At 39.3% G+C, this 24,519-nt stretch overlaps 1 protein-coding gene across 3 annotated transcripts in view; it reads left to right on the forward strand.

Moving 5' to 3' along the window:
• LOC141565000 (uncharacterized) overlaps window positions 1-24,519 on the forward strand; it is a 76,934-nt gene that overhangs the window by 12,679 nt on the left and 39,736 nt on the right. The window contains exons 2-5 of one of the 3 annotated variants that reach the window (XM_074307950.1): window positions 244-327; window positions 4,095-4,221; window positions 5,082-5,150; window positions 7,733-10,226. In XM_074307950.1, the coding sequence (XP_074164051.1) occupies window positions 244-327; window positions 4,095-4,221; window positions 5,082-5,150; window positions 7,733-9,417 (1,965 nt within the window). In that variant the 3' untranslated portion in view covers window positions 9,418-10,226. Of the gene's footprint in view, window positions 1-243; window positions 328-4,094; window positions 4,222-5,081; window positions 5,151-7,732; window positions 10,227-24,519 lie in introns of those variants that run through there. The other 2 variants (XM_074307953.1, XM_074307951.1) reach the window with 2 other exon arrangements.

Below are 24,519 nucleotides of genomic sequence, written 5' to 3' on the forward strand. Positions count from 1 at the left end.
TTCCCTCCCAGACTTATTGTTTTTGACTGGGTAAAAGAACATTTTTGGCTTCATTTCTTCCCCAACTTTAATCACTCAATGGGTGTTGCCTCTCTGTTGCTTAGGGTCTGTGCCCTAGGGCAGGGCTAGGGGCTTAGTAACTTCCATGGAACCTCATCCTCTGTAATTTCCTGTAGGCTAGCCCCCTGTCCAGGAAAAGAAGGGAAGGACATCTGTTCACTTATACTCATCCCATCCCAACAGCCTGCAGAGGACCAAGGCCTGGCCCAAGCAGGGAGCCTGGAGCCAGAGGGAATGTCCCCTGAGAGCTGCAGACTCCCACTCCAGGTGAGTGTATTCTGTCCACAGGTTAGGGTAATATCAGCCAAGAGGTCTTTTTCATAGATCTGGAGAATAGTCTGGGAAGCTGGCCATCTCTCTTATCATAAGATCTTTACTTTATAAAAAGAGGCAGGAAAATGAATGCATTAATAACAACACTGCCCTCCTCTCTGCTTTGGACTGATTCACTATTGTGAAGTCCTGTTCCTCTCTCAATTGTAATCCTTCTCTGGGAGGAGGTTTCTTTTCTGTATTATCTTTTCCTCTGTGAGCAGGTTTCTTGGTTTTCTTTTCCAGCCAGCCTCTTCTTCTTTCTGAATCCTGGCTCTGAATCTCCTCCAGCTCTTGTCCTTCCCCAATCCAAAGTGCTTGTCTAGGCCCAATGTCCCAGTCTAGACTTGACTCCTTGCCCGACTGACCTCCTCTTTTATCCTAGCAGAGATTGGGCTAGTGAGAACTCCCAGGCACTTGTGGGAACTCCTACAGCCAATGAATTTGCTTTTTTAAAGGTGTAAACTTCTTTTAATATGTAAACTCCTTTTCAGAAGTCTAAAGGTGTAAACTCCTTTTATAGGTTTGAACTAAAGGTGTTACATTCTGAGCTAGAGACTTGTTTAGACAACGTGAGTTGAGTTATCACCTTGTAATCCTAACACACTATCCCTTTAGCAGGACAGGACAGGAAGGAACTAACTCCCTTCCCTTAGTTGCTGCCCCAATATGTTTGTTTAAATGTCCCCTCAATATAGGTCACTGACAAGGCTGACCACTTCACTCATTAGTGTCTGTCCTATGGGTATCATGTGTTTGCTTTGGTCCAGCATCATCTCCCCACTAAACGTACACACACTCACACACACACACCTTCTAGCCACTCTGTTTCCTGTGACCAAACTCCCTCCTGCAGTCACTGAATTTCCTCAAAACCTTGACCATGTTTTCTGGAGCAGAACCCTGGAAGCTTCGCTAGCTCTTCTCCATTCTCTGGCTGGTAGCACAGCATAAATTGTCTTCCTGCTGCCTCTGGCCACACAGATCTTCCCAAAATGCTCTGAATCCCTTCTCTTTGCCATTTTTTGTGATTATTATTATAATTTTGCTTTGCCAAGGAAATTGCAGTTAAATGACTTTGCTAGGGTCACACAGCTAGGAAATATGAAGTATCTGAGGTCAAATTTGAACTCAAGTTCTCCTGATTTCATTGCTCCATTCATTGCTCCATATAATGGCCTCTATTATAATTAGTTTTTAACCTTAAATACAAAGTAAGAGAAGGGAAAAAAAAATTCAGGGAACCAGCAGAACAGAAGAGCAGATTTGAAAAAACAAACCAACACAATAAATGTTACAAATGGATCAGGAGCTATCCAGCATTTCTTTGTTTTCTGGTGGTTTTTTTTTTATTCCATTTAATTTTCTTTATCTATTGTTACCTCCCACTGAGGCTACTGACTGCCAGGCCATACATACCCATTTTCCCCCGATAGACATGGAGACCAACCAATGTTTCTTTATTGATAATCTCATCAGGGGTTAGCAGGAAGCAAGAGCAATGGATGTATGTCTCTATGTCTCTCTTTCTGCATGTCTGAATCTCTCTACATCTGTGCTTCTCTCTAATTCTCTCCACATCATTCTTCCTATGGACTCCAAGCTGGTTATTTACATGTTCTCTCCTCTGGGAATACCCCTTGTGTAGCCCACTCAGCACTGCTCATGTGAATCCACAGAAGGGAGACACCTGCAGCTAGTGCTGCCTCCTCAGAAAAGATCCAGCAAGAGGACACCCCCCTCGCCTTCTCAAGGAAACACCTGTAAGACACAACCTGCTGCCTCAGAGCCCAAGCCCCTTGTACCTCCTGGGCCCACCCTACCAGCTGACATGGCATACATGGCAATTCCCAGAAGGAAAGTCCCTGACAAGACCCCTCAGCTGCAGTTAGGCACATCTGGAATCACTCCATCATCCTCGGCTCATACTTAGCCTTTCTCTCCCTTTACCATTGCTTGGGTCAAAGCAACAGGCATTTAGAAAGGGAAGAGGCTCTGTGGGAATGTAGAGGAGATGCAAAGGAGGAAAAATCAGTCCCTGCCCTCAAGAAGTTTCAGTTCTAACATGGAATACAACATGTCAGCAGCTGAGTCCACACCAGCTGTGTACAGTGTCAGGTGGGAGGCCTTTGCATGGCTGTGCTTCCAAGTGTTCTCATAGAGGATGTGACCTTTAGGTAAATCACTTCTCTCTCCTTCAATTTGCTTTTGTAAGTTGAGGACCATTGGGCCAGATCCATTAAGAAGTGTGTGATTCTGAAATTTGGAATGCAAAATCTTACAAAAATGAATGTTGCAAACTATCTGTACTTGCATTTGGAAAAATAAAATGATATTGAAGGGGGATAGTGTTTTCATCTGGATAAGAATTAATTTCTGGCTTTTGGAAAATTCACAGAATCTTTTTTTCTCCACAATGATCATGGAAATGTTTTAGCTGTACAGCACATAATACTTGTTGGCTTCACACAAACACTTCATGCCATTTTCTTAACATAACACTATCTAACCACTACACACCTGTCAGATTGGCTAAGATGACAGGAACAAATAATGATGAATGTTGGAGGGGATGTGGGAAAACTGGGACACTGATACATTGTTGGTGGAGTTGTGAAAGAATCCAGCCATTCTGGAGAGCAATTTGGAACTATGCCCAAAAAGTTATCAAACTGTGCATACCCTTTGACCCAGCATTGCTGTTACTGGGATTATATCCCAAAGAAATACTAAAGAAGGGAAAGGGACCTGTATGTGCCAAAATGTTTGTGGCAGCTCTTTTTGTTGTAGCTAGAAACTGAAAAAATGAATGGATGTCCATCAATTGGAGAATGGTTGGGTAAATTATGGTATATGAAGGTTATGGAATATTATTGCTCTGTAAGAAATGACCAGCAGGAGGAATACAGAGAGACTTGGAGAGACTTAAATCAACTGATGCTGAGTGAAAAGAACAGAACCAGAAGATCGCTGTACAATTCAATGCTGTATGAAGAGGTATTCTGATGGAAGTGGATATCTTCAACATAAAGAAGATCCAACTCACTTCCAGTTGATCAATGATGGACAAAAATAACTACACTCAGAGAAGGAACACTGGGAAGTAAATGTAAATTGTTAGTACTACAGTCTATCTACCCAGGTTACTTATACCTTCAGAATCTAATACTTAATGTGCAACAAGAAAATGGTATTTACACACATATATTGTATCTAGGTTATATTGTAACACATGTAAAATGTATGGGATTGCCTGTCATCAGGGGGAGGGAGTGGAGGGAGGAAGGGGATAATTTGGAAAAATGAATTAAAAAAAAAAAATTCACAGAAGTTGAAGAGATCACCAATATCTGTAAGTGAATTCGTATAGAACGAGAAAAACAAAAAAAACAAAAACATAACACTATCTAATTTCACCTCCAAAAGTCCTCATCTCTCTCTAATAGAACCCATAACTTTCCTCATTGCACAGGCAGTACCATTTCCTAGTAAGACATTTTTCAATTTTATTGCACCAGAACATGTAATATGTGTTTCTCTATATTCCACTGGTCTTTGGGGGACTTTGGTTTCAGTGCTGGCTCTGAATCTCATAAGGGCTGTCACATTTGGGTAGATACCTCCTGCATGCTTCAGGTCCCTTCTGTAAATTGAAGAGCATTGGATCAGGTCAGTTATGAAGCATCTTCCACTCTTATGTCCTCTGTGTGTTGGTGCTTTAGGAGTTGGTGACCTTCAAGGATGTGGCTGTGGACTTCAGCCCTGAAGAGTGGGGTCTGTTGGACCCGGATGAGAAAGAGCTGCACAAGGAGGTCATGCTGGAGAATGCCAAGAACTTGCTCTCCCTGGGTAAGGAGCGCTTCCCTTGGAACTCTGGTACTGCCAACAACAGGAGTGTCACCATCCCCTCCCTAGGGTGCAGAGTTTCCAGCTTTTATCAGTTCTTAGAAAGGCCCAAGGGCTGCCTCCTGTCCCCAAGAAACTGGGTCCTCCTAATCTTCCATGAGTGGTCTTTGCATTGTAGAATGGGAACCCTTCAGTTGTATCTGTGAACCTTCTGAAAACTGCTCCTGCCCCTTTTCACCCTTTTAGGAGAAGGAACTCTTTCCTCCTAGGGGAAAACCTTTTGTCTTTGCAATGATGTTTCAGGTAAAAAAGTAAATTTTTACCTCACTGCCCCTGTTGTAACTCATAAATTTCCAGTTTGGCAAGTGGGCCCTTGTTCCTCCTTTCTACATCCCCTAAAGGCCTGCATAGAAGGGAGGAGCTCTTTTCATACATATGCTGGGATCCAGGCCTTGTACTCAGAGATCAAGTGCAATAATGCACATATAAGGGAATTCTGAGTACTTGCCCAAAGTGGCACAGCCAGGATGTGTCTAAATCCAAATTTGAACTAGAGGCTTCCTGACTGCAGGCCTGGTGCTTCCTTCTCTGTGCTACCAGCTGCTTCTAATGTCTAGAAAATGGAGGTTGTGGGACGTGTCCACCCTGCTGTGAAGGAGGCAGCAAAATCAGGATCTTCTGCTTCCAGGCTGCTTCCATGGCCTCTTTTCCCCTCTGCCCCTTTTCCCTGGCAATAAGCGCCCTGAAAACCATCTTTGAGTTTTCCTTGGAACCACCCAGTGGGCCTCACACCCCAGCTCTGTTCCAATGAGGAATAAATGACAAGTTTCAAGGCTCAGACTCACTTTCTTCCCCCCTCCCAGGACTTACAGTTTCCAGAAAAGATTTCTTTTCCCATATGGAGAGAGGAGGCCTGAGGAACTCCTGTCCTGGTGAGTGAGTTGCAAGCTAGAGTGCAAGCTGCTATCTCAGGAGGCTTCTTCATGTGATGGGCATGGGGGTGGAAAAACTGGCTTGGAATCCATTTTCAGACTCTTGTGGTAGTGAGAAACTGAACATCTCACTGAACCTCTGAACCTCAGTCTCTTTATCTATAATATGAAGGGGTTGGACTCCATGGCTTTTCAGTTCCCTTCTAATGAAGAATCAATGATCCTAGTGGAAGTCTTTATTGGAAATTTGGAGCCATCCAACTGTCTACAACCTAAGAAAGAGGACTTTTGACTGTCTAATATGACGTTTCTTAGGCCTTCCTTAAGCCAAAAAGCATTTATTTTTACTCTCTTGATATTTATTTAAAACTAAAAACAAAATAGAAAAATACAGAAAAGAATAGTTTTAAAAAATGTTTTATATTCAGTAGAACATAAGGGAGGATTCAAAATCTGTAATAATAAATTTCAATAAACCATAAATGAAGATATTGTATTCAGAGTGGTCCATTGCTTTTTGGTTTCCTGTAGTTTTTCATTTGTACTCTGCTGTGCACTTTTTACTTTATTCTTTCCTCCCTTTCATCCTCTACTAACTTCCTCTTGCAGGCTACAGTTAAGCACAGATAGATAGGACAAGCAACAACCTCTGAGCAAAGTTGGCCACAAACTGGAATAAATTAGTTGGAAGACTGCCTTCCTGCATCCTTCCTTCTCTTCTTCCCTGTGCTTTCTTTCCCCTCTATTCTTCCTTCCTTTCTGGTTTCCTTTCTTTTCTTCTTTCCTTCCTTCCCTCTGTCCACCTAGGATATCATCTATCCCTATCTCTTAATGCTTTTATATGCATCCTCCCTCCCCCTTTCTTTACCACTGAACCATCCCTGAATAGATTTCTTTCCTTTCTTTCTTTTTCTTTTTCTTCCTTTTCTTTCTTTTCTTTCCAAATGGAATTAAGTGACTCCAGAGACATACAGCTAGGAATTTTTAAGAGTCTGAGGCCAGATTTGAACTTGGGTCCTCTTGGCTTCAAGGTCCTCTATCCAGGGTGCCATCTAGCTGCCCTGATTCCTTTCTTAAGCAACAGAGCTCAAATCAAAATCAGTTTGATTCTCATTGACTGCCCATAGACCCTTGTTAAGCCCATTTGATCTTTGGATCCTCATTGACTTAGACTGAGTGTAAATCACAGTCATTTCTGCTTTGCCCAGAATGCCTGAGGTTCTTCCCAGAGTCACTCATTCATTCCTTTTTATTTATTGAGATTTTCTTAGCCCAGGTGAGAGAAAAGATTCTTTGCCTTCATTGCTCCCTAGCCTTAATCACTGGATATGGGCAGCCTAAGTCACAGGAGACCCCACCTTACCTTAAGCAGGCCCAAGTCTCTCCTGGCCATCTGCATCCAGAGCCATTCCCAGTAAGCCAGATCTATAACTGGCCAGGGCCCATAGATGACTATGTGGGGGGAAAGTAAGGCCAGTGACCTTGGACAGCCTTCCCTCACTTAAATCCAAGTCACTGACTACATACCTGACAGCTTCCCTTAGGTTAGGGATTTGGGAGGGAAAGACTCCTGGTTATTTCATAACAGCACCAGGAGCCCTAGGCCCTTGTTGTCTTCAGTATGGGATTTGTTCATAGGTGAAAGGGAACAGGAAAGAGAAAGAAATAGAAACAGAGATTTGGCCCCTCTGAGGGACCAGCATGCAAGCACTGGGGTGGGGTTAGGATATGTGATCAGCCCTGGATAATGTCAATCAAACAATAGACATCAATTAAGCACCTATTCTGTTCTATGCATTGCATTGAGCCCTGGGTATACAAAGAGAAGCTTTCAAGAAGTTTTAAAACCAGGAGATGGTTTGAGAGTAAGCAACAGTTTATGAAACTTCTTTTTAGTTACTCCAAACATTTTTTAATTGAAATGCATCATGTTCAACAGGCATTTGTATATAAAGAGAGAGGGAAAGTATATGAAGGAAGGGAGAGTTAAGTTGGAGAGAATCAAAATCATTATGACAATAATAGTACTTAACAACCATATTGTGCCTAGTGTGTGTCAAGAGTTTTAAAGGTATCTCATTTCATGCTCACAACAACCTGGGAAGTGGGTAGAATTATTATCTTCACTCTGCAGGAAAACTGAGGCAAAGAGCACATTCCCAGTGTGCAGAGCTAAGTAATGCCTGAAATTGAATTTAAAAGAAAGGATTGGAAGTAAAATGGAGAACATTTATCTAGTGTAATGGATTGAGAAACCTCAGTTTCCAGGTTCTGAGTTCTAATGTCTGCTGCAGAGATTTGGATCAGGTTACTCACCATTCAGAGCTCATAGCCTGGTTTCTACATTATGAGAAACTTCATGAAGCCTTTGCTCATCTTTGTTGTGGGTGTCCAATGGCATTGTATTGTGTGCAGAACTCTGTTAATTGAATCACCTTATTGATTTGAGCTAATAGCATTTAAAAATGAATCTGTGCATTTCAGTTTGAAAACTTTTGCCTGGAGAAATTAAAAGTCAATGATTTTATTATCAGCCAGCATTAGAGGGTATATTGATATACGTGTGTGTTTGTGTCTTTCAGATGCAGACACATGGTTTGATATGAAGGAGATGAGTGCAAATCTGAAAATGATCTTATGGAAAGACCTTTTTCAATATTGTGAATACAGGGATGTTCTTGCTAAACAGAAAAGAAATCACATTGAAGAGGAACACTGTGAATGGAATAAACACAAAAAAGCTTTAAGAAAGAGTTCCAGTGTTGCTAAAGATAAGGATATATGTCCTGAAGAGAAAACACCTGCGTGTCATGAATGTGATACAGCTTTTCATGTACTTTCTTCCCTTGCCAAGCATCAAAGAATCCATTCTGGTGAGAAATCTCATGAATGTAAGAAACATGGAAAGAATTTGAGAGAGCAATCTACTCCTGCTAAACATAAGAGAATTTATACAGAAAAACAATGTTACATATGTAATCAATGTGGAAAGGATTTCCAATGTTATTCCAACTTGGCTCAACATCAGAGAATTCACACGGGAGAGAAGCCTTATGAATGTAATGAATGTGGAAAGGCTTTCACACAGAGTACCAGACTTTGTGAACATCAGAGAATCCATACAAGAGAAAAACCTTATGAATGTAATCAGTGTGGAAAGAGTTTCACATGCAAATTTAACCTTGCTCGACATCAGAGAATCCACACTGGAGAGAAGCCTTATGAATGTAATGAATGTGGAAAGGCTTTCACACGTTGCTCCAATCTTGCACAACATCAGAGAATCCACACTGGAGAGAAGCCTTATGAATGTAATGAATGTGGAAAGGCTTTCACCCAGCGCTTCAGTCTTACTGTCCATCAGAGAATCCACACTGGAGAAAAACCTTATGAATGTAATGAATGTGGAAAGGCTTTCAGAGAGTGCTCCAGTCTTATTGTCCATCAGAGAATTCACACTGGAGAAAAACCTTATCAGTGTAATCAGTGTGGAAAGTCTTTCAGTTGCAGCTCTACACTTGTTGTCCATCATAGAATCCACACTGGAGAGAAGCTTTATAAATGTAATGAATGTGGAAAGGCTTTCACAGATTGCTCCACTCTTGCTGTCCACCAGAGAATCCACACTGGAGAGAAGCCTTATTATGAATGTAATCATTGTGGAAAGAGTTTCAGATGCAACTCTAAACTTGCTGTTCATCAGAGAATCCACACTGGAGAAAAACCTTATGAATGTAATCAGTGTGGAAAGAGTTTCAGATGCAACTCTCAGCTTGCTCAACATCAGAGAATCCATAGTGGAGAGAAGCTTTATAAATGTAATGAATGTGGAAAGGCTTACTTATCTCACTCTAGTCTTGTGGTCCATCAGAGAATCCACACTGGAGAGAAGCCTTATGAATGTAATGAATGTGGAAAGGCTTTCAGAGGTTGCTCCAGTTTTACTGTCCATCAGAGAATCCACACTGGAGAAAAACCTTATGAATGTAATCAGTGTGGAAAGAGTTTCAGATGCAACTCTCGACTTGCTCGACATCAGAGAATCCACACTGGAGAGAAGCCTTATAAATGTAATGAATGTGGAAAGACTTTCACATCTCATTCCAATCTTGCTGTCCATCAGAGAATCCACACTGGAGAGAAGCCTTATGAATGTAATGAATGTGGAAAGGCTTTCACCCAGCGTATCAGTCTTACTTTCCATCAGAGAATCCACACTGCAGAGAAACCTTATAAAGGTAATGACTATGGAAAGCCTTTCACATGACACAGCAGTCTTGGTAAACATGAGAAAATCCACATTAAACAGAAATCCCATGCATGTGGAAACTTTCAGGCAAAGGTCAAATCTTTGTCAAGTCCACATTAGAGGAAACATTTTGAGTGTCTGGATCATGGTAAAGTTTTTAATAGATATTAGTCCTTGTCTAGACATGGGAGATCCTATACTAGATGTAAACCTCATTTATGTAATCCACGTGGAAAATCATTCAGACTCACTTCATCCCTGAATTGCCTCCAGAAAATTCCTAGAAAATTGAAATCATGGATAAAAACATAAAAATGGAGGAAAGAGCTTGTTAGTCAGCAGGAATTTTCTGCTTGGGAAGAAGTCTCCTATGGACTTGGCAATGGAAGGTCTTTAGCCAAAGTTCATCTCTGAGTTTACATCTGAGGATACTGAGTGGAGAGAAGATTTACAGATGTGCTGAATCAAGACTTGCCCTTACCTGGAAGATAAAGGTCACTATAAATCACAACATTCATACTGGAAAGAAACATACAAAATGTATTTACAAGAAAGGCTTTCACCTGTGTCTCATCCTTTGTGTAGAAATCTTATTGCAGCTGAAATATGAATATAATGAATAAGGAAAGGCCTCTTCCTATAGCACAGATCTCATTAGACATTGCAATTCTTTATATTGTGTATAAAGGTCAGAAAAAGATTTGAGTTTTTCTCTGAAATCCCAAGATTGGTGTCTGAAGAAGGGTTTCCATTTTGACCTTATCAACTTGTTTAGAAAGCTTACCCCCAAAAGAGTGCCGTAGTTTAGGGCTGCAGTTCCAGAAAAACTCTCCCCCTTATAACTTGCTTAGTCTTGCACAAACCATTTTGCCACATTAGCAAGCTTTGTAATGTATACTTACTGTTCTTAAGTGGAGTGGGTTCCTATAACACATTGCCAGTCCTGATAGAAAATCTGGCATAACTGGAGTCCTATATGTGGTGAAGTTGCTCAGTCCAGAGTGTAAAAAATCCTACTCCATTGGCTGTACTCTGACTCCCTTCACTTGATTGCACTTGTTGAGGTGATACCCTATTCTTGCGAAAATGGAATCAACTGCTTTCTGATCTGACTCTGAGAAACATCTTTTTGAACTATTTTGGGTTTGTGGTCATTGTCCCACATGGTGTGAGATATTATATAAATTATAATCTTGTATTTGACAAATGGAAAAAAATAAACACTTGGGCATAAGACTTTGAGAAGAGTTCATGATCTAAGGACACATTTACATAATCTCCTAGAAATAATTTTTCAAATACTAGTATTTCTAAAAAAAATATTTTCCCCTAAATTCCAAAATGAGAAAAATCAGAAGAAAAATAATGATATGAATATTGTTTTTGATACATGAGAGAAAATTGCCATATAACAAGAATTCAATTGATTATCTTAGAGTTATGTTGCTGAAATAATTGTTTGGTCATGTATACATATATTGTATTTAATTTATACTCTAACATATTTAACATGTATTGGTCGACCTGCCATCTGGGGGAGGAGGAAAGAGGGGGAAAATTGGAACAAATGATTTGGCAATTATCAATGTTGTAAAATTACCCATGGAAATATCTGGTAAATAAAAACTATTAAAAAAAAAAAAAAAAGAATTGTGTTGCTGCCCATCCATCTCTAGAAGTGAAGCAGCCTGTGAGCTTCTACACCTTGGTGGGGGAAAGGGATGGAGGACTAGCTGACATTGAGTACGGGTCAGGTAGGACAGAAGAACTCCATTTATTCATCTAAGGATAATAGCTTATATTTCTTTCACCAAGGCAATAGTGTATTCTCCCAAGAACAACTGTCTTTTCTCATGGGACTATTAGCTATGAAAACACCCAGTTTCCTCCCTTCCTTGCAATCTCCAAGGACATGCTTTTCCCTATATGTAGAGGGCTGAAACTGTTAAGGCAATGCACTGAGGTCAGACAATAGAGCACTTGAGGCAAAATTCCGATTGGACAATACTCTCTAAAAATATGCTTGGAAAATGGCCCTTCCCATTATCCTGTACTGGCCCAATCATTTGGTGTATACAGAGAATTATGGGAGGGACTAGGAGGTGGAGTGAGACAACCCAGACTCACTCTGGGTGGAAGAATAAAAGGTGAGGTTGGGGAGATCCTATGCATCCATCCTCTTCATTTCTACTGCTAAACAGCAATAATAAAGACTTTTGCCTATCCTAACTCTGGGTGATTCTAAGGTATCCAGGGTGCTAACACCTAGACACAGAAGAGAGGGGTGGTGAGATATCATCCTGAGTTCTCACAGCCATCAAACATGGGACAAGCTATGAGAAAGCCTGAGCTGGTCCCAATCCTTTGCCTCCTTGGAGCTGTACCTCAATCTCTCCCTGTTCTTTTGTGCTACCTTGAGATAAAAGGGATGCTTGAAGCTCATCTGAGGAGCGGTGAAAGTCTAGTAGAAAACAGGGCAGGAGGAAACATGCCAGGGTAACAAAACATCCAAGCCAGAAAATGCAACAGGAAGCTTAATACGTTATTAAGAAGATTGGATTGATTGATCCAGTTCAACAACCTATTTGCAATATCATGAGGATCAATACTGTCATGAGAATTGGCTATTTTATGTTGTATCTTAGAGAATTGACGAATTTCCCATGTAATATTTTCAGAATGCAGCACCCTGTAGCTTATTCAATAATTCCTCAGTTCATTTGGTAAAGTTGAATATACATATTGCACAGATAAAATAACGATAATCACATTTCCAAGTGAAACAAGTTTCTAATTGTACATCCCTACCTGGGCCTAGGGTTGGGGCTAGTTCTGGGGCTGTTTCCCAGGCTGGGTCTGGAGCTGAGGGGCTAGGCGATAACTTGGTTTTGCCCAGTAGCCCAGCTAAAGAGCTCCCAAAAAAGTAAAGCCCAGCTCAGGGAATTCCTGGAAACATTTAGGTATTTTCAAGTTGAAACGCATTTTCCATCAGTCATGGTTTTCCCTTTTACACTCATTTTGCTCTCCCAGCAACATTCACAAAGCAATGTGTTACAGACAAATAAATAGGTTTTTCAAAACCTATTTTTGTATAAAAATGTTAATTCTAATAATTTGTACTTTCCATAGAACAGTAACCATGAACAGACATAAGACATGGTCAAATGCAAAGCATTCTTTGCACAAATAATTCCCTAGCATTCTATGGTGGTCTGTGCTATCATCTCAATTTAAAACAAAAAACAAAAACATCACCAGACACTATTTAATTTTTATAACACACAAAATCTACAGTATTATAGACAATAAATACAATTCTTAAATTGAAACATTTTTATCTTACCTTGTCTTCTATCAGATGATGGTGCCTCTTTATTTGCTTTCAGAAGACCAAAGGAGACATTGCTGTATCATTATGGACTTCTGTTTGGAGATAGCAAGACTGCTTAGGCCCCTTACAATGAGTCCTTGACCCCAGGTGGAAGATCATAAAGAATGCACCACTTGGAAATACTCCTTCAGCAACATCTGCTTCTGCTCTGTCTGACATTCTTAAGGGTATAAGAACACAGGAACATAGAGGCAGGCCTACAAATTCGTCTTAGTTCTAAATTTTTCCTCTTTTGTCTATAGACAATTTTTGATCACAAGTGAAAAAGAACTTAGGAGTAAAATCATGCAATGCTAAAAGGCACAAAAATTAGCCTCCTGAATGTTACATATTGAAAGTAAATGAGAGTAAAGGAAGAATGAATTCTCGATGAAATGAACTTGTCACATGAAGTACACAATTTTAGGCCAATGAAAAACTCCCTGAAAATTAGCCTATATTCAATTAAAATTAATGATCTTTGAGAAAAAGAAAAATATTACAAGATCTAATATGAAAAATAGGAATTGTACATCAACCACGAAAACATATCAAGGAGAAAAAATAAGGAGAATTGGATTTCCTAAAATCCATGACCCAAAAAAGAGCTTAGCCATTATATTTTAAGAAATTTTAAAATTGGGGCAGCTAGGGGGCACAGTGGACAGAGCACTAGCCCTGACGTCAGGAGGACCTGAGTTCAAATGTGGTCTTAGCACTTCCTAGCTGTGTGACCCTAGGCAAGTCACAACCCTGATTGCCTCAGCAAATAAATAAAATAAAATTGCCTGGATCTTGTATAACCAGAGTTCAGAACATTTTTTTTAAAAAATCAGTTTTCTTCTGAAATGCAACTTTTATAAGCATGGAAAAGACTTTAATTGGGTCTCTTTTGCCCTGAGATGTTTGATATTTTATAACAGAATGAGCTAAAGGCATATAAGGCCTTAATCAAAATTGCATAAGGAAATAATTATAATGTGTAGCTTTTTTCTCTCTCTTTAGAAAAATTACCTGTATATGTATCTAGGTGCTTTTGTGTGAAGAAGACAAGGGCAAATAAGATGTCAGAAAGCCAGAATACTGACCTAAATCCAAGAAGGTGGAATACAATACAGACATGTATAAACTCTTATGATTGTTCAAACTGCAATTTCACAAATTTGAGATTAAATCTGAATATAGAAACCAGTGAGAAGTCTGATTTCTGGAAAAGAAATTGGGAATAATTTGGAGAACTACTTCTGGAAATCGAGAAAAGGAAGAGATGATACCATAGGACACATGATGAAACATAATGCTAGTCTCCTGACAAAGAGATGATGTTCCAAGAGTTTAAATTGGAACATTTTTTTTTTATTCTGAGAGTTTTATTTTTCTCTCTATTCCATTAAAGAAAAACTTTTAATTAATTGTAAAAATAAAATATAAATTAAAAAAGTAAAGGAAAATCAAATTTTAAGGAGCCAGCATAATCCTGTCAAAATAGGCCATACAAAAGTGAACTTATTTGCTAGGTTGACAGGATTACTACATAGGTATAAATTGAATAATCAATCAATAATCACTTGCTAGTGTATGTACCAGGCACTTCAGTAAGCATGGATATATCCAAACAAAGTGAAAAATGAAGTCACTGCCTTCAAGGTTCTCATTCTCTAATGTACTGTAATTATTGAGACTATTGCAAAGAGCTGTTTAAATTTTAGCAAAAGAACCAGGAAATTGTATATTGTAACAGGTATATTAATTTGAATCAATTGTAAAGACTTTACTACTCTGATTAATACAATGATTTACACTTGCAAAGGATGCATGATGAAAAATATCCACTTCCAGAAAGAAAACTGAGAATCTCTGAGATTTATTTTCATTCTTTTTTTTACACAACATTGCAAACATAGAAATATGTTTTACATTATTTTACATGTGTAATAGGATTGTATATATATTAAGAAGTAGAAAAGAAAAAGAAGTGGGAAAAAGGAACAGAATTTGGAATGGGAATTTATTTTAAGACAGCAATAAAAAATTAACTGTATTGGAGAAAGCACCTAATACTATTGTTTTGGGAAAGCTATTGATGTGTGGGCAAGAATCTGATACAAGGAATTGAAATTCTTTGAATGGTTCCAAAAGAAATTCTTAATAAATCAACTTAGAAAAAGATTTCTAGTGGACCTGTGTTTAGCCTTAGATTCTGAACATATTATAAATTAATGAGAAATCATAATTGGCATCTTTGCTGAGTAAAAAGACCTTGAAAAATGATAATATTGCTATCAATATAAGAGAGAATTAAACAAAAATATATGTAAATTGTTATACAAGCTCAAAAATTTACTTTCACAAATAAGAGAGGGGCAAGATATAGGAGCCATTAAAATTTCCTCAAATTTCTGGGGGAAATTGTGGAATGAATAATTAAAAAATTAATTCTGGATATCACTCTTAAATGAAAGTTTTAGGTATTCAAATGTACCACAGTTCAATTTAAGTCAACAGGATGATATGGCAGGCAAAAAGCTCTTGTGATTCTGGGCTATGATAAACAGTGCATAAGTGAAGAATAAGGTGATAGTCCCACAATGTCATAGTTGAGACTTAGATTGAAAAGCTAGAGAAAGTCAATAAGAGGCCATGAAACATATGGAAGCATTTTAAGTCCTGGTTAAAGAATGATGCAAAGACATAGAAAAATAGATTAATCTAGTGTTTGACCAACCGAAAGACCTCAGCTTTTGGGATAAGAATTCACTGACAAAATCTGCTGGGAAAATTGGAAATTAGTTTGGCAGAAATTAGGCATTGACCCACACTTAATACCATACACCAAGATAAAGTCAAAATGGGTTCATAACCTAGGCATAAAGAATAAGATTATAAATAAATTAGAAGGACCTAGGATTGTTTACCTATCAGACCTGTGGAGGAGGAAGGAATTTATAACCAATGAAAAACTAGAGATCATTACTGATCACAAAGTAGAAAGTTTTGATTATATCAAATTGAAAAGTTTTTGTACAAACAAAACTAATGCAGACAAGCTTAGAAGGGATGCAATAACCTAGGAAAAAAATTTTACAGTCAAAGGTTCTGACAAAGGCTTCATTTCCTGTGAAGTCCTGTCTCTCAATTATAATCCTTCTTTTTTTTTTTTTTTGTGGAGAAAGTTCTTTTTTTAAAATTTTTATTATATATATTTTTTATAATATTATCCCTTGTATTCATTTTTCCAAGTTATCCCCCTCCTCCCTCTACTCCCTCCCCCCGATGACAGGCAATCCCATACATTTTACATGTGTTATAATATAACCTAGATACAATACATGTGTGTAAATACCATTTTCTTGTTGCACAATAAGCATTAGATTCCGAAGGTACATGTAACTTGGGCAGACAGATATTAGTGCTAACAATTTACATTCACTTCCCAGTGTTCCTTCTCTGGGTGTAGCTACCTCTGTCCATCATTGATCAACTGGAAGTGACTTGGCTCTTCTTTATGTTGAAGATTTCCACTTCCATCAGAATACATCCTCATACAGTATTGTTGTTGAAGTGTATAGTGATCTTCTGGTTCTGCTCATTTCACTCAGCATCAGTTGATGTAAGTCTCTCCAAGCCTCTCTGTATTCCTCCTGCTGGTCATTTCTCACAAAGCAATAATATTCCATAACCTTCATATATTATAATTTACCCAACCATTCTCCAACTGATGGACATCCATTCATCTTCCAGTTTCTAGCTACAACAAAAAGAGCTGCCGAAAACATTTTGGCACATACAGGTCTCTTTCCACTCTTTAGTATTTCTTTGGGATATAAGACCAGTAGTAGTACTGCTGGGTCAAAGGGTATGCACAGTTTGATAACTTTTTGGGCATAGTTCCAAATTTGGGAGCAGGTTTCTTGGGAGGCTTCTGGAGCCTCCAGCCAGAGAGAAAGTAGATGTGGGAATGTGTAAGTATTACAAGATGATATCTCAGGTTGTCAAAACAATTCTCTAGCTCAGAATTCACACCTTTGGTTCAGGCCATTGAAAGGACTTTGCACCTTTGGACTTGTGGTGGAGAGTTTACATATTTAAAGGAGTTTGCACCTTTAAAAGGAGCAAATTCATTGGCTGTAGGAGTTCTCACAAGCCCAATCTCTGCTAGGATAAAAGAGGAGGGCAGTTGGGCAAGGAGGAGTCTGACTGGGAGATTGTGGTTAGACAGTGGTCTGGAAGGAAAGTCTAAGCTGGGAGAAGAACAAGACTTCCTGGGAGAATTTCAGGGAAGCTCGAGGAGATTCAGAGCCAGGATTCAGAAGAAGAGGATTCGAGATTCTACCTTCACTCTGGCTGGAGGCTCCAGAAGCCTCTCAAGAAATCTGCTCAAGAGGAAAAGATTTTACAGAAAAAAGATCTCCTCCCAGAGAAGGATTGTAATTTAGAGAAGATCAGGACCTTTACATGAATGAATCATTCTCTACCTCCAAGGGTGTGGGATTGTGGGTTTCCTGGAAGTCAATCCTAGTTATTAATCTCCATGAGATGGCTTTTCCTTTAGTTCTTGTGAATCTGCTCTTGTCCCCAGTTAGCACCACTATAGAATCTCAAATCCTCTCCTTCTTGAATGCTGGCTCCTTTTATCCTCCCAGAGAATGGGCTTATGGGCACTCCACAGACTTGTGGGAACTCCTTACAGAATCAATGAGCTAGCTTCTTTAAAGGTATAAACTCCTTTCAGAAGTCTAAAAGTGTAAACGCCTTTTAAAGGTGTGAACTCTGAAATAGAGAAATTTTTTATTATATATTTTTTTATTTTATAATTATAAAATTTTTTGACAGTATATATGAGTAATTTTTTTTTAAATAAATTATCCCTTGTATTCATTTTTCCAAATTATCCCCTCCCTCCCTCTATTCCCTCCCCTAAATGACAGGCAATCCCATACATTTTACATGTGTTACAATATAACCTAGATACAATATATGTGTGTAAATCCCATTTTCTTGTTGCACATTAAGTATTAGATTCTGAAGGTGTAAGTAACCTGGGTAGATAGACAGTAGTGCTAACAATTTACATGTACTTCCCAGTGTTCCTTCTCTGGGTGTAGTTGTTTCTGTCCACCATTGATCAACTGGAAGTGAGTTGGATCTTCTTTATGTTGAAGATATCCACTTCCATCAGAATACATCTTCATACAGCATTGAAGTATACAGTGATCTTCTGGTTCTATTCATTTCACTCAGCATCAGTTGATGTAAGTCTCTCCAAGCCTCTCTGTATTCCTCCTGCTGGTCATTTCTTACAGAATAGTAATATTCCATAGCATTCATATACCATAATTTACCCAACCATTCTCCAATTGATGGCATTCATTCATCTTCCAGTTTCTAGCCACTACAAAAAGAGCTGCCACAAACATTTTGGCACATACAGGTCCCTTTCCCCTCCTTAGTATTTCTTTGGGATATAAGCCCAATAGCAGCAATGCTGGATCAAAGGGTATGCACAGTTTGATAACTTTTTGGGCATAGTTCCAAATTGCTCTCCAGAATGGCTGGATTCTTTCACAACTCCACCAACAATGCATCAGTGTCCCAGTTTTCCCACATCCCCTCCAACATTCATCATTATTTGTTCCTGTCATCTTAGCCAATCTGACAGGTGTGTAGTGGTATCTCAGAGTTGTTTAAATTTGCATTTGTCTGGTCAGTAGTGATTTGGAACACTCTTTCATATGAGTGGATATAATTTCAATTTCATCATCTGATAATTGTCTTGAACTAGAGAATTTTTAAGTACCGACTTCACGCCTAGTAAGGATTCTAACAATTTCCAAAATATATAATTGACTCTAATTTATAAGAAATCAAGCCATTCTCCAATTGATAAATGGTCAAAGGATATGAACAGACAATTTTCAGATGATGAAATTGAAACTATTTCCACTCATATGAAAGAGTATTCCAAATCACTATTGATCACAGAAGTGCAAATTAAGACAACTCTTGAGATACCACTACACACCTGTCAGATTGGCTAAGATGACAGGAAAAAATAATGATGAATGTTGGAGGGGATGTGGGAAAACTGGGACACTGATGCCCATCAATTGGAGAATGGTTGGGTAAATTATGGTATATGAATGTTATAGAATATTACTGTTCTGTAAGAAGTGACCAGCAGGATGAATACAGGGAGGCTTGGAGAGACTTACATGAACTGATGCTGAGTGAAATGAACAGAACCAGGAGATCATTATACACTTCAACAAAAATACTGTATGAGGATGTATTCTGATGGAAGTGGATATCTTCAGCATAGAGAAGAGCTAATCCAATTCCAATTGATCAATGGACAGAATCAGCTACACCCAGAAAAGGAACACTGGAAAATGAGTGTAAACTGTTAGCAATTTTTGTTTTTCTCCCCTGATTATTTTTCCCTTCCGAATCCAACTCTTCCTTTGCAGCAACAACAACAACAAAATTCAGTTCTGCACACATATATTGTACCTAGAATATACTATAACATATTTAATATGTATGGGAATGCCTGCCATCTAGGGGAGGGGGTGCAGGGAAGGAAGGGAAAAATTCAGAACAGAAGAGAGTACAAGGGATAATGTAGTAAAAAATTACCTATGCATATATACTGTTAAAAAAATGTTATAATTATAAAATTAATAAAAAAAAAAATTTCTATTTGGAAAAAAACCAAAGAGTTCTGGATAAATGACACAGCTCCCAACTTTCCCAGTCACCAATCAAATGAAAGACGGTGTCCATGCTCCCATGTCTTCTAGCATGATGTTTTTGGAGCTGGAATGCAAGAAAATACAGATCAATTTTTGTTGTGGCCATCTTTAAGAGCTCATGGCATATGAGCCCTTTGATCTCAGAGGTGAGATGAATGAGGTGGGAAACTCATAGAGTGTAAAAAGAGCTCCAGGTTATAATGCTGTACAGCCTTGTTGATATATATTTTTGCAAGCGTGATAAGCACATGGATAGTAGACAATCCCTAATCACCATTCAGAGAAGTAGCCATGAGCATTGTGTATGCATGGTATCTATCAGTGGGAGGAGAGCCAATACAGCAATTCAGCAGCTCCCTCACAAGCCAGAGACCTTGTTTAGCCATCCCTACTGATATAACCACTGCCTGTGACCCTTGGCTTACAGTCATTCCCATGATCACAAATCAATGTTCCTTGCTCAACCAGGGCATTTCTGCAATGTGACAGAAAGCTTACTGTGCATCAAAGGTCAAGGTGGTCTCCGTATTCCCTCTTAGCAGAATCCCATACTCTTGCAATTCCCCCCTTTTGTCTTTTAGATACAAAGTCTTTTCTTGAGCTGCAACCTCTGAAAGGATGGTGGGAAAAGATCTATAAAATCATCCTAATGTTACAAGACGACAACAAGACAGTACCAACATAATAATACACAGGGCAACCCATGATTCCAATTTTAACCACCAGGAAAGGGGTATTATCAAACCAATGTCTGATTTTTTTCAGCAGTTTCATCTGGGTTCACATTTCAATTGAGCCTGGAGTTCCAATTACTCTACTTGTGTTCCTATTTCCAATGATACTTGCTGGAACTCTATCTTTCCAGAAATCAGCAGGAGTCAGGACTACTAAATGTCTTTATTCTAGATCTTTACCATTACCTCCAAAGCCAGGTCAGGAGTGCAAGTGAGCTTGAGTTCCACCACCCAAGTTTCTCTTACTCCTCCCACACAAGTCACTTCCCTCTCTTTGTCCCACCAATCAAGTCAGCACAGAACAGCTGGGGAGGGTCAACCTTCAAACAAGTTAATAGGAAACCGTCCAATTGGCAATTAGTCTCACTTGCTTCATTATCCAAGTGCATTGCTCAGTTCTAGCCCTTTACATCTCCCGCTTTCTTTTGTTTTAGACCACAGGAGGTCGCACCATCCCTGACTTTTCAGGGAGATGAGAACCCCAAAAAGGAGGTGATCACGACCCCCCTGACTTCTCAGGAGGGGAGATGAAAAGCACCAAAGAGAAGTGGGGATTTGCTAGCGGGTTTCTGGATTGAAGGGCCTTATTAGAGACAAGTATGCACAAACCCATCAGCATGGGAGTTATTACACAAGCACATAGCAATAACGCAGAGGCTATTAGTGGTGACTCTCCCCACAGTCAGTGCAGACTCGATGTGGTGTAACAAACAGGAATTGTACATGCAAGTAGTGATATAACAAACAATATAAATCAACATGGTATTGTAAGAGATTCCCAGAAGTCCTAGAAGGAGGGTATGTAAACACCAGACACACATACCCCTTCTTCAGCAACCAAGAGATAGTCCAAAACCAATCTATTGTCCATTGCTTCACTGTTAGGGAATCCAATGATCCCCACAAGTTTTTGAAATCCCACATCAGTCTTTTTATATGTTAGGGAATCCAATGATCCCCACAAGTTTTTGAAGTCCCACATCAGTCTTTTTATATGTTAGGGAATCCAATGATCCCCACAAGGTTTTGAAGTCCAGCAATAGTCTTATGATGCCTCAGAGAATCCAATGATTCCTGAGGATTTTCAAGTCCTACAATAGTCTTATGATGCCTCAGAGAATCCAATGATTCCTGAGGACTTTCAGTCCTACAATAGTCTTATGATGTCTCAGAGAATCCTATGATTCCTGAGACTTTCAAGTCCTACAATAGTCTTATGATGTCTCAGAGAATCCAATGATTCCTAAGGATTTTCAAGTCCAACAGTTTTTGATGTCCATGAGTCAAACGCCATAACTGCCAGGTTCTTTCAGTGGCGGGCACAGTCAGCAACAGAACCACCCAATGTTTCTTGGGCCTTCTCCTTCATTTCAAGGGTCTGCTCTGTCTCTCTTAGATGGACAAGGCGAATACGGCTCATTGGCACCCATCTGATTCCTTCTCCATCTGTAGAGATACAAGCAAACCCTCTCCCCCAAGCAGTTAACCTATCTGGTCCCTTCCATTCACCACTTTCTGGGTCTCTCCACATTACTTGGCGATTATCTAAAGACAGTGGAGCTGCTCGCACTGGACACTGCCCTTCCGGTGAGTTATAAAACCTGTCTGCTGGAGCCAGTGCATCTTTGTCAAAAATTAAAAAATTAATGGTATAGAGAACTAAATTTAGAAGTTCTCTAGGGTTACCCATGGCTCCCCCTTTCTTTTGTTTTTGGAGGAGTGTCTTAATATCTCTGTTTCTTCTCTCTACTATTGCCTGCCCTTGAGGATTAAAGGGTATGCCCTTGGTATGTAAAATCTTATACTGTGCACAAAAGTGTGTAAAATGTTTGGACGTATATGCAGGTCCATTGTCTGTTTTTATTGCTTGTGGAACACCCATAATTGCAAATGCTTGTATAAGGAATTCAGTTACCACTCGGGCTGTCTCTTTTGCTGCTGGCATTGCAAATGTGAATCCTGAAAAGGTGTCTACCACGCCATGGATAAAAGATAGACGACCAAAAGATTTATAATGGGTCACATCTATTTGCCAAATTTCATTAGGTCTCAAACCACGAGGGTTCTTCCCTGGAGGGAGTGTAGGAGCATGGAAAGGAAGGCAAGCTGTACAGGCTTTTACTATGCTCCTAGCTTCTTCTCTTGTTATTCCAAACTGCAAACGTAAAGCTCGGGCAGCCTGATGATATTTAGAATGAGACTCTTGTGCTTCTTGAAATAAAGTAGTACTGGCCAGCATAGTTAGAAGGCTATCTGCCTTTGAATTACCATCAAAAATAGGACCTGGAAGTCTACTATGGGAGTGGACATGCAAAATATAAATCTTACCTGGATGTTTTCTCACTTGCTCTTGAAGCTCTTTAAAGAGCTGATATATATTGGAGGCTACAAATTTTATTTGGGCTGTGGCAATTCTTTGTACCACACCTACTGAATAGGCCGAATCAGATATTATATATATGTCTCCCGGATAATAAGCAAGAGCTAGAATGATTGCATACAATTCATTCTGCTGAGTGGACTGAAAAGGAGTTCTGATTACTTTCTTTATAGTTAAGTCACGAGAATACACAGCGCAAATATTATGTTTGGATGCATCTGTAAAGATAGTTGGTCCTTTACGAGGAACTTTAGAAACCTTTTCTTCAAGAATCCATTGCCAATTATGTAGCAGTCTGGTTATCTTTAATGAGACCCATGTGCAAAATTTGGAGCCATGGTTAATAAAATTTGCCACTCTGGGATGGTTTCGCAGCACACATTAACTTGTGCATTAGTATAAAAGGTGTATATCTTGTCAGGTCTTGTCCCAGATAATTGTACTGCTCGTTTAATGGCCTTTAATAAAATTCTAGCCACAAGCACTGGGTAAGGAATAAGGCTTTGTTCTGGTTGTGCTGGGAGGTTCACCCACTCTATCACACTGTCTCCTTGATGAAGGACTGCTGTGGGGGCCTCTTTTGTAGCAAAAACTGATATTTCCAAAGGTTTTTGAGTGACTCTTTCAACCACATTGGATAAAGCCAGCTCAACTTGTCTCAAAGCCTCTTGAGCTTCTTTTGTAAGCTGGCGTGGTGAATTTAAAGCACTGTCTCCCCTTAAAATGTCATATAATGGTTGCAATTGACAGGTAGTCAAGCCTAGCACGGGACGCATCCATTGGATATCTCCTATCAATTTCTGGAAGTCATTTAAGGTGTTTAGCTTCTCTGTTCTTAAGGAGAGTTTTTGTACTGTAAGCACCTTAGGATATACTTCATATCCTAAATATTGGAAGGGAGCATGTCTTTGAATCTTTTCTGAAGCTATGTGCAATTTATAATTCCTTAGAGTTTCTATGGTTTTTTGTAGACATGCTTCTAACATTTGTTCCTCAGGTGCACATCCCAATATATCATCCATGTAATGTAATAACATTACTTTTGGAAATGCTTTTCTTACTGGACTAAGAGCAGCAGCAACATACATTTGACACATAGTAGGGCTGTTTTTCATTCCCTGTGGCAAAACTGTCCATTCATATCTTTTATAAGGCTCAGCTAAATTAACGCTGGGCACTGAAAAGGCAAATCTTTTCCTATCCTCCTTATCTAAAGGGATAGAATAGAAACAATCCTTAATGTCTATAACCCACAGAGGCCATTCTCTAGGCAACTGAGTAGGAGATGGAAGTCCAGGTTGAAGAGTTCCCATAGTTTCCATCTGTTCATTTACCTTTCTTAAATCAGTCAACATTCTCCATTTTCCAGATTTCTTGTTTACAACAAATACTGGGGAATTCCAAGGACTTAGAGAAGGTTGTAAGTGTCCTTGGTCAAGTTGTTCCTGTACTATATCTAGTAAGGCCTGAATTTTATTGTTATCTAAGGGCCACTGTTCTATCCACACTGGTGTATCAGTTTTCCACTGGATAGGAACAGGTGAAAGTGTTGGCAGACCTTCAACAGCAGCCCTGCCTAAAAATCCGAAGTACTCATTTTTAACCCTAATTGTTGTACAATGTCTCTTCCCCACAGATTGATGGGGATTTTTTCAACTATAAAAGGAGTAAAAACTCCTGTTTCACCTTCAAATACCCATCTTAAAGGGGTAGCACTAGCTTCAGCTGCTATTGATCCTCCTACCCCAGACATGTAGGTGTCTGCCTTTTTCTTTGGCCAGTGACTGGGCCAGTTGGCACCTCTAATGACTGTGCGATTTGCACATGTGTCCACCAGTCCTTCTAATGCTATGCCATTTATATAGATGGTGAGCATAGGTCGGT

Source organism: Sminthopsis crassicaudata, chromosome 3, assembly GCF_048593235.1.
Source record: "Sminthopsis crassicaudata isolate SCR6 chromosome 3, ASM4859323v1, whole genome shotgun sequence".
NCBI classification, from domain to species: domain Eukaryota; kingdom Metazoa; phylum Chordata; class Mammalia; order Dasyuromorphia; family Dasyuridae; genus Sminthopsis; species Sminthopsis crassicaudata.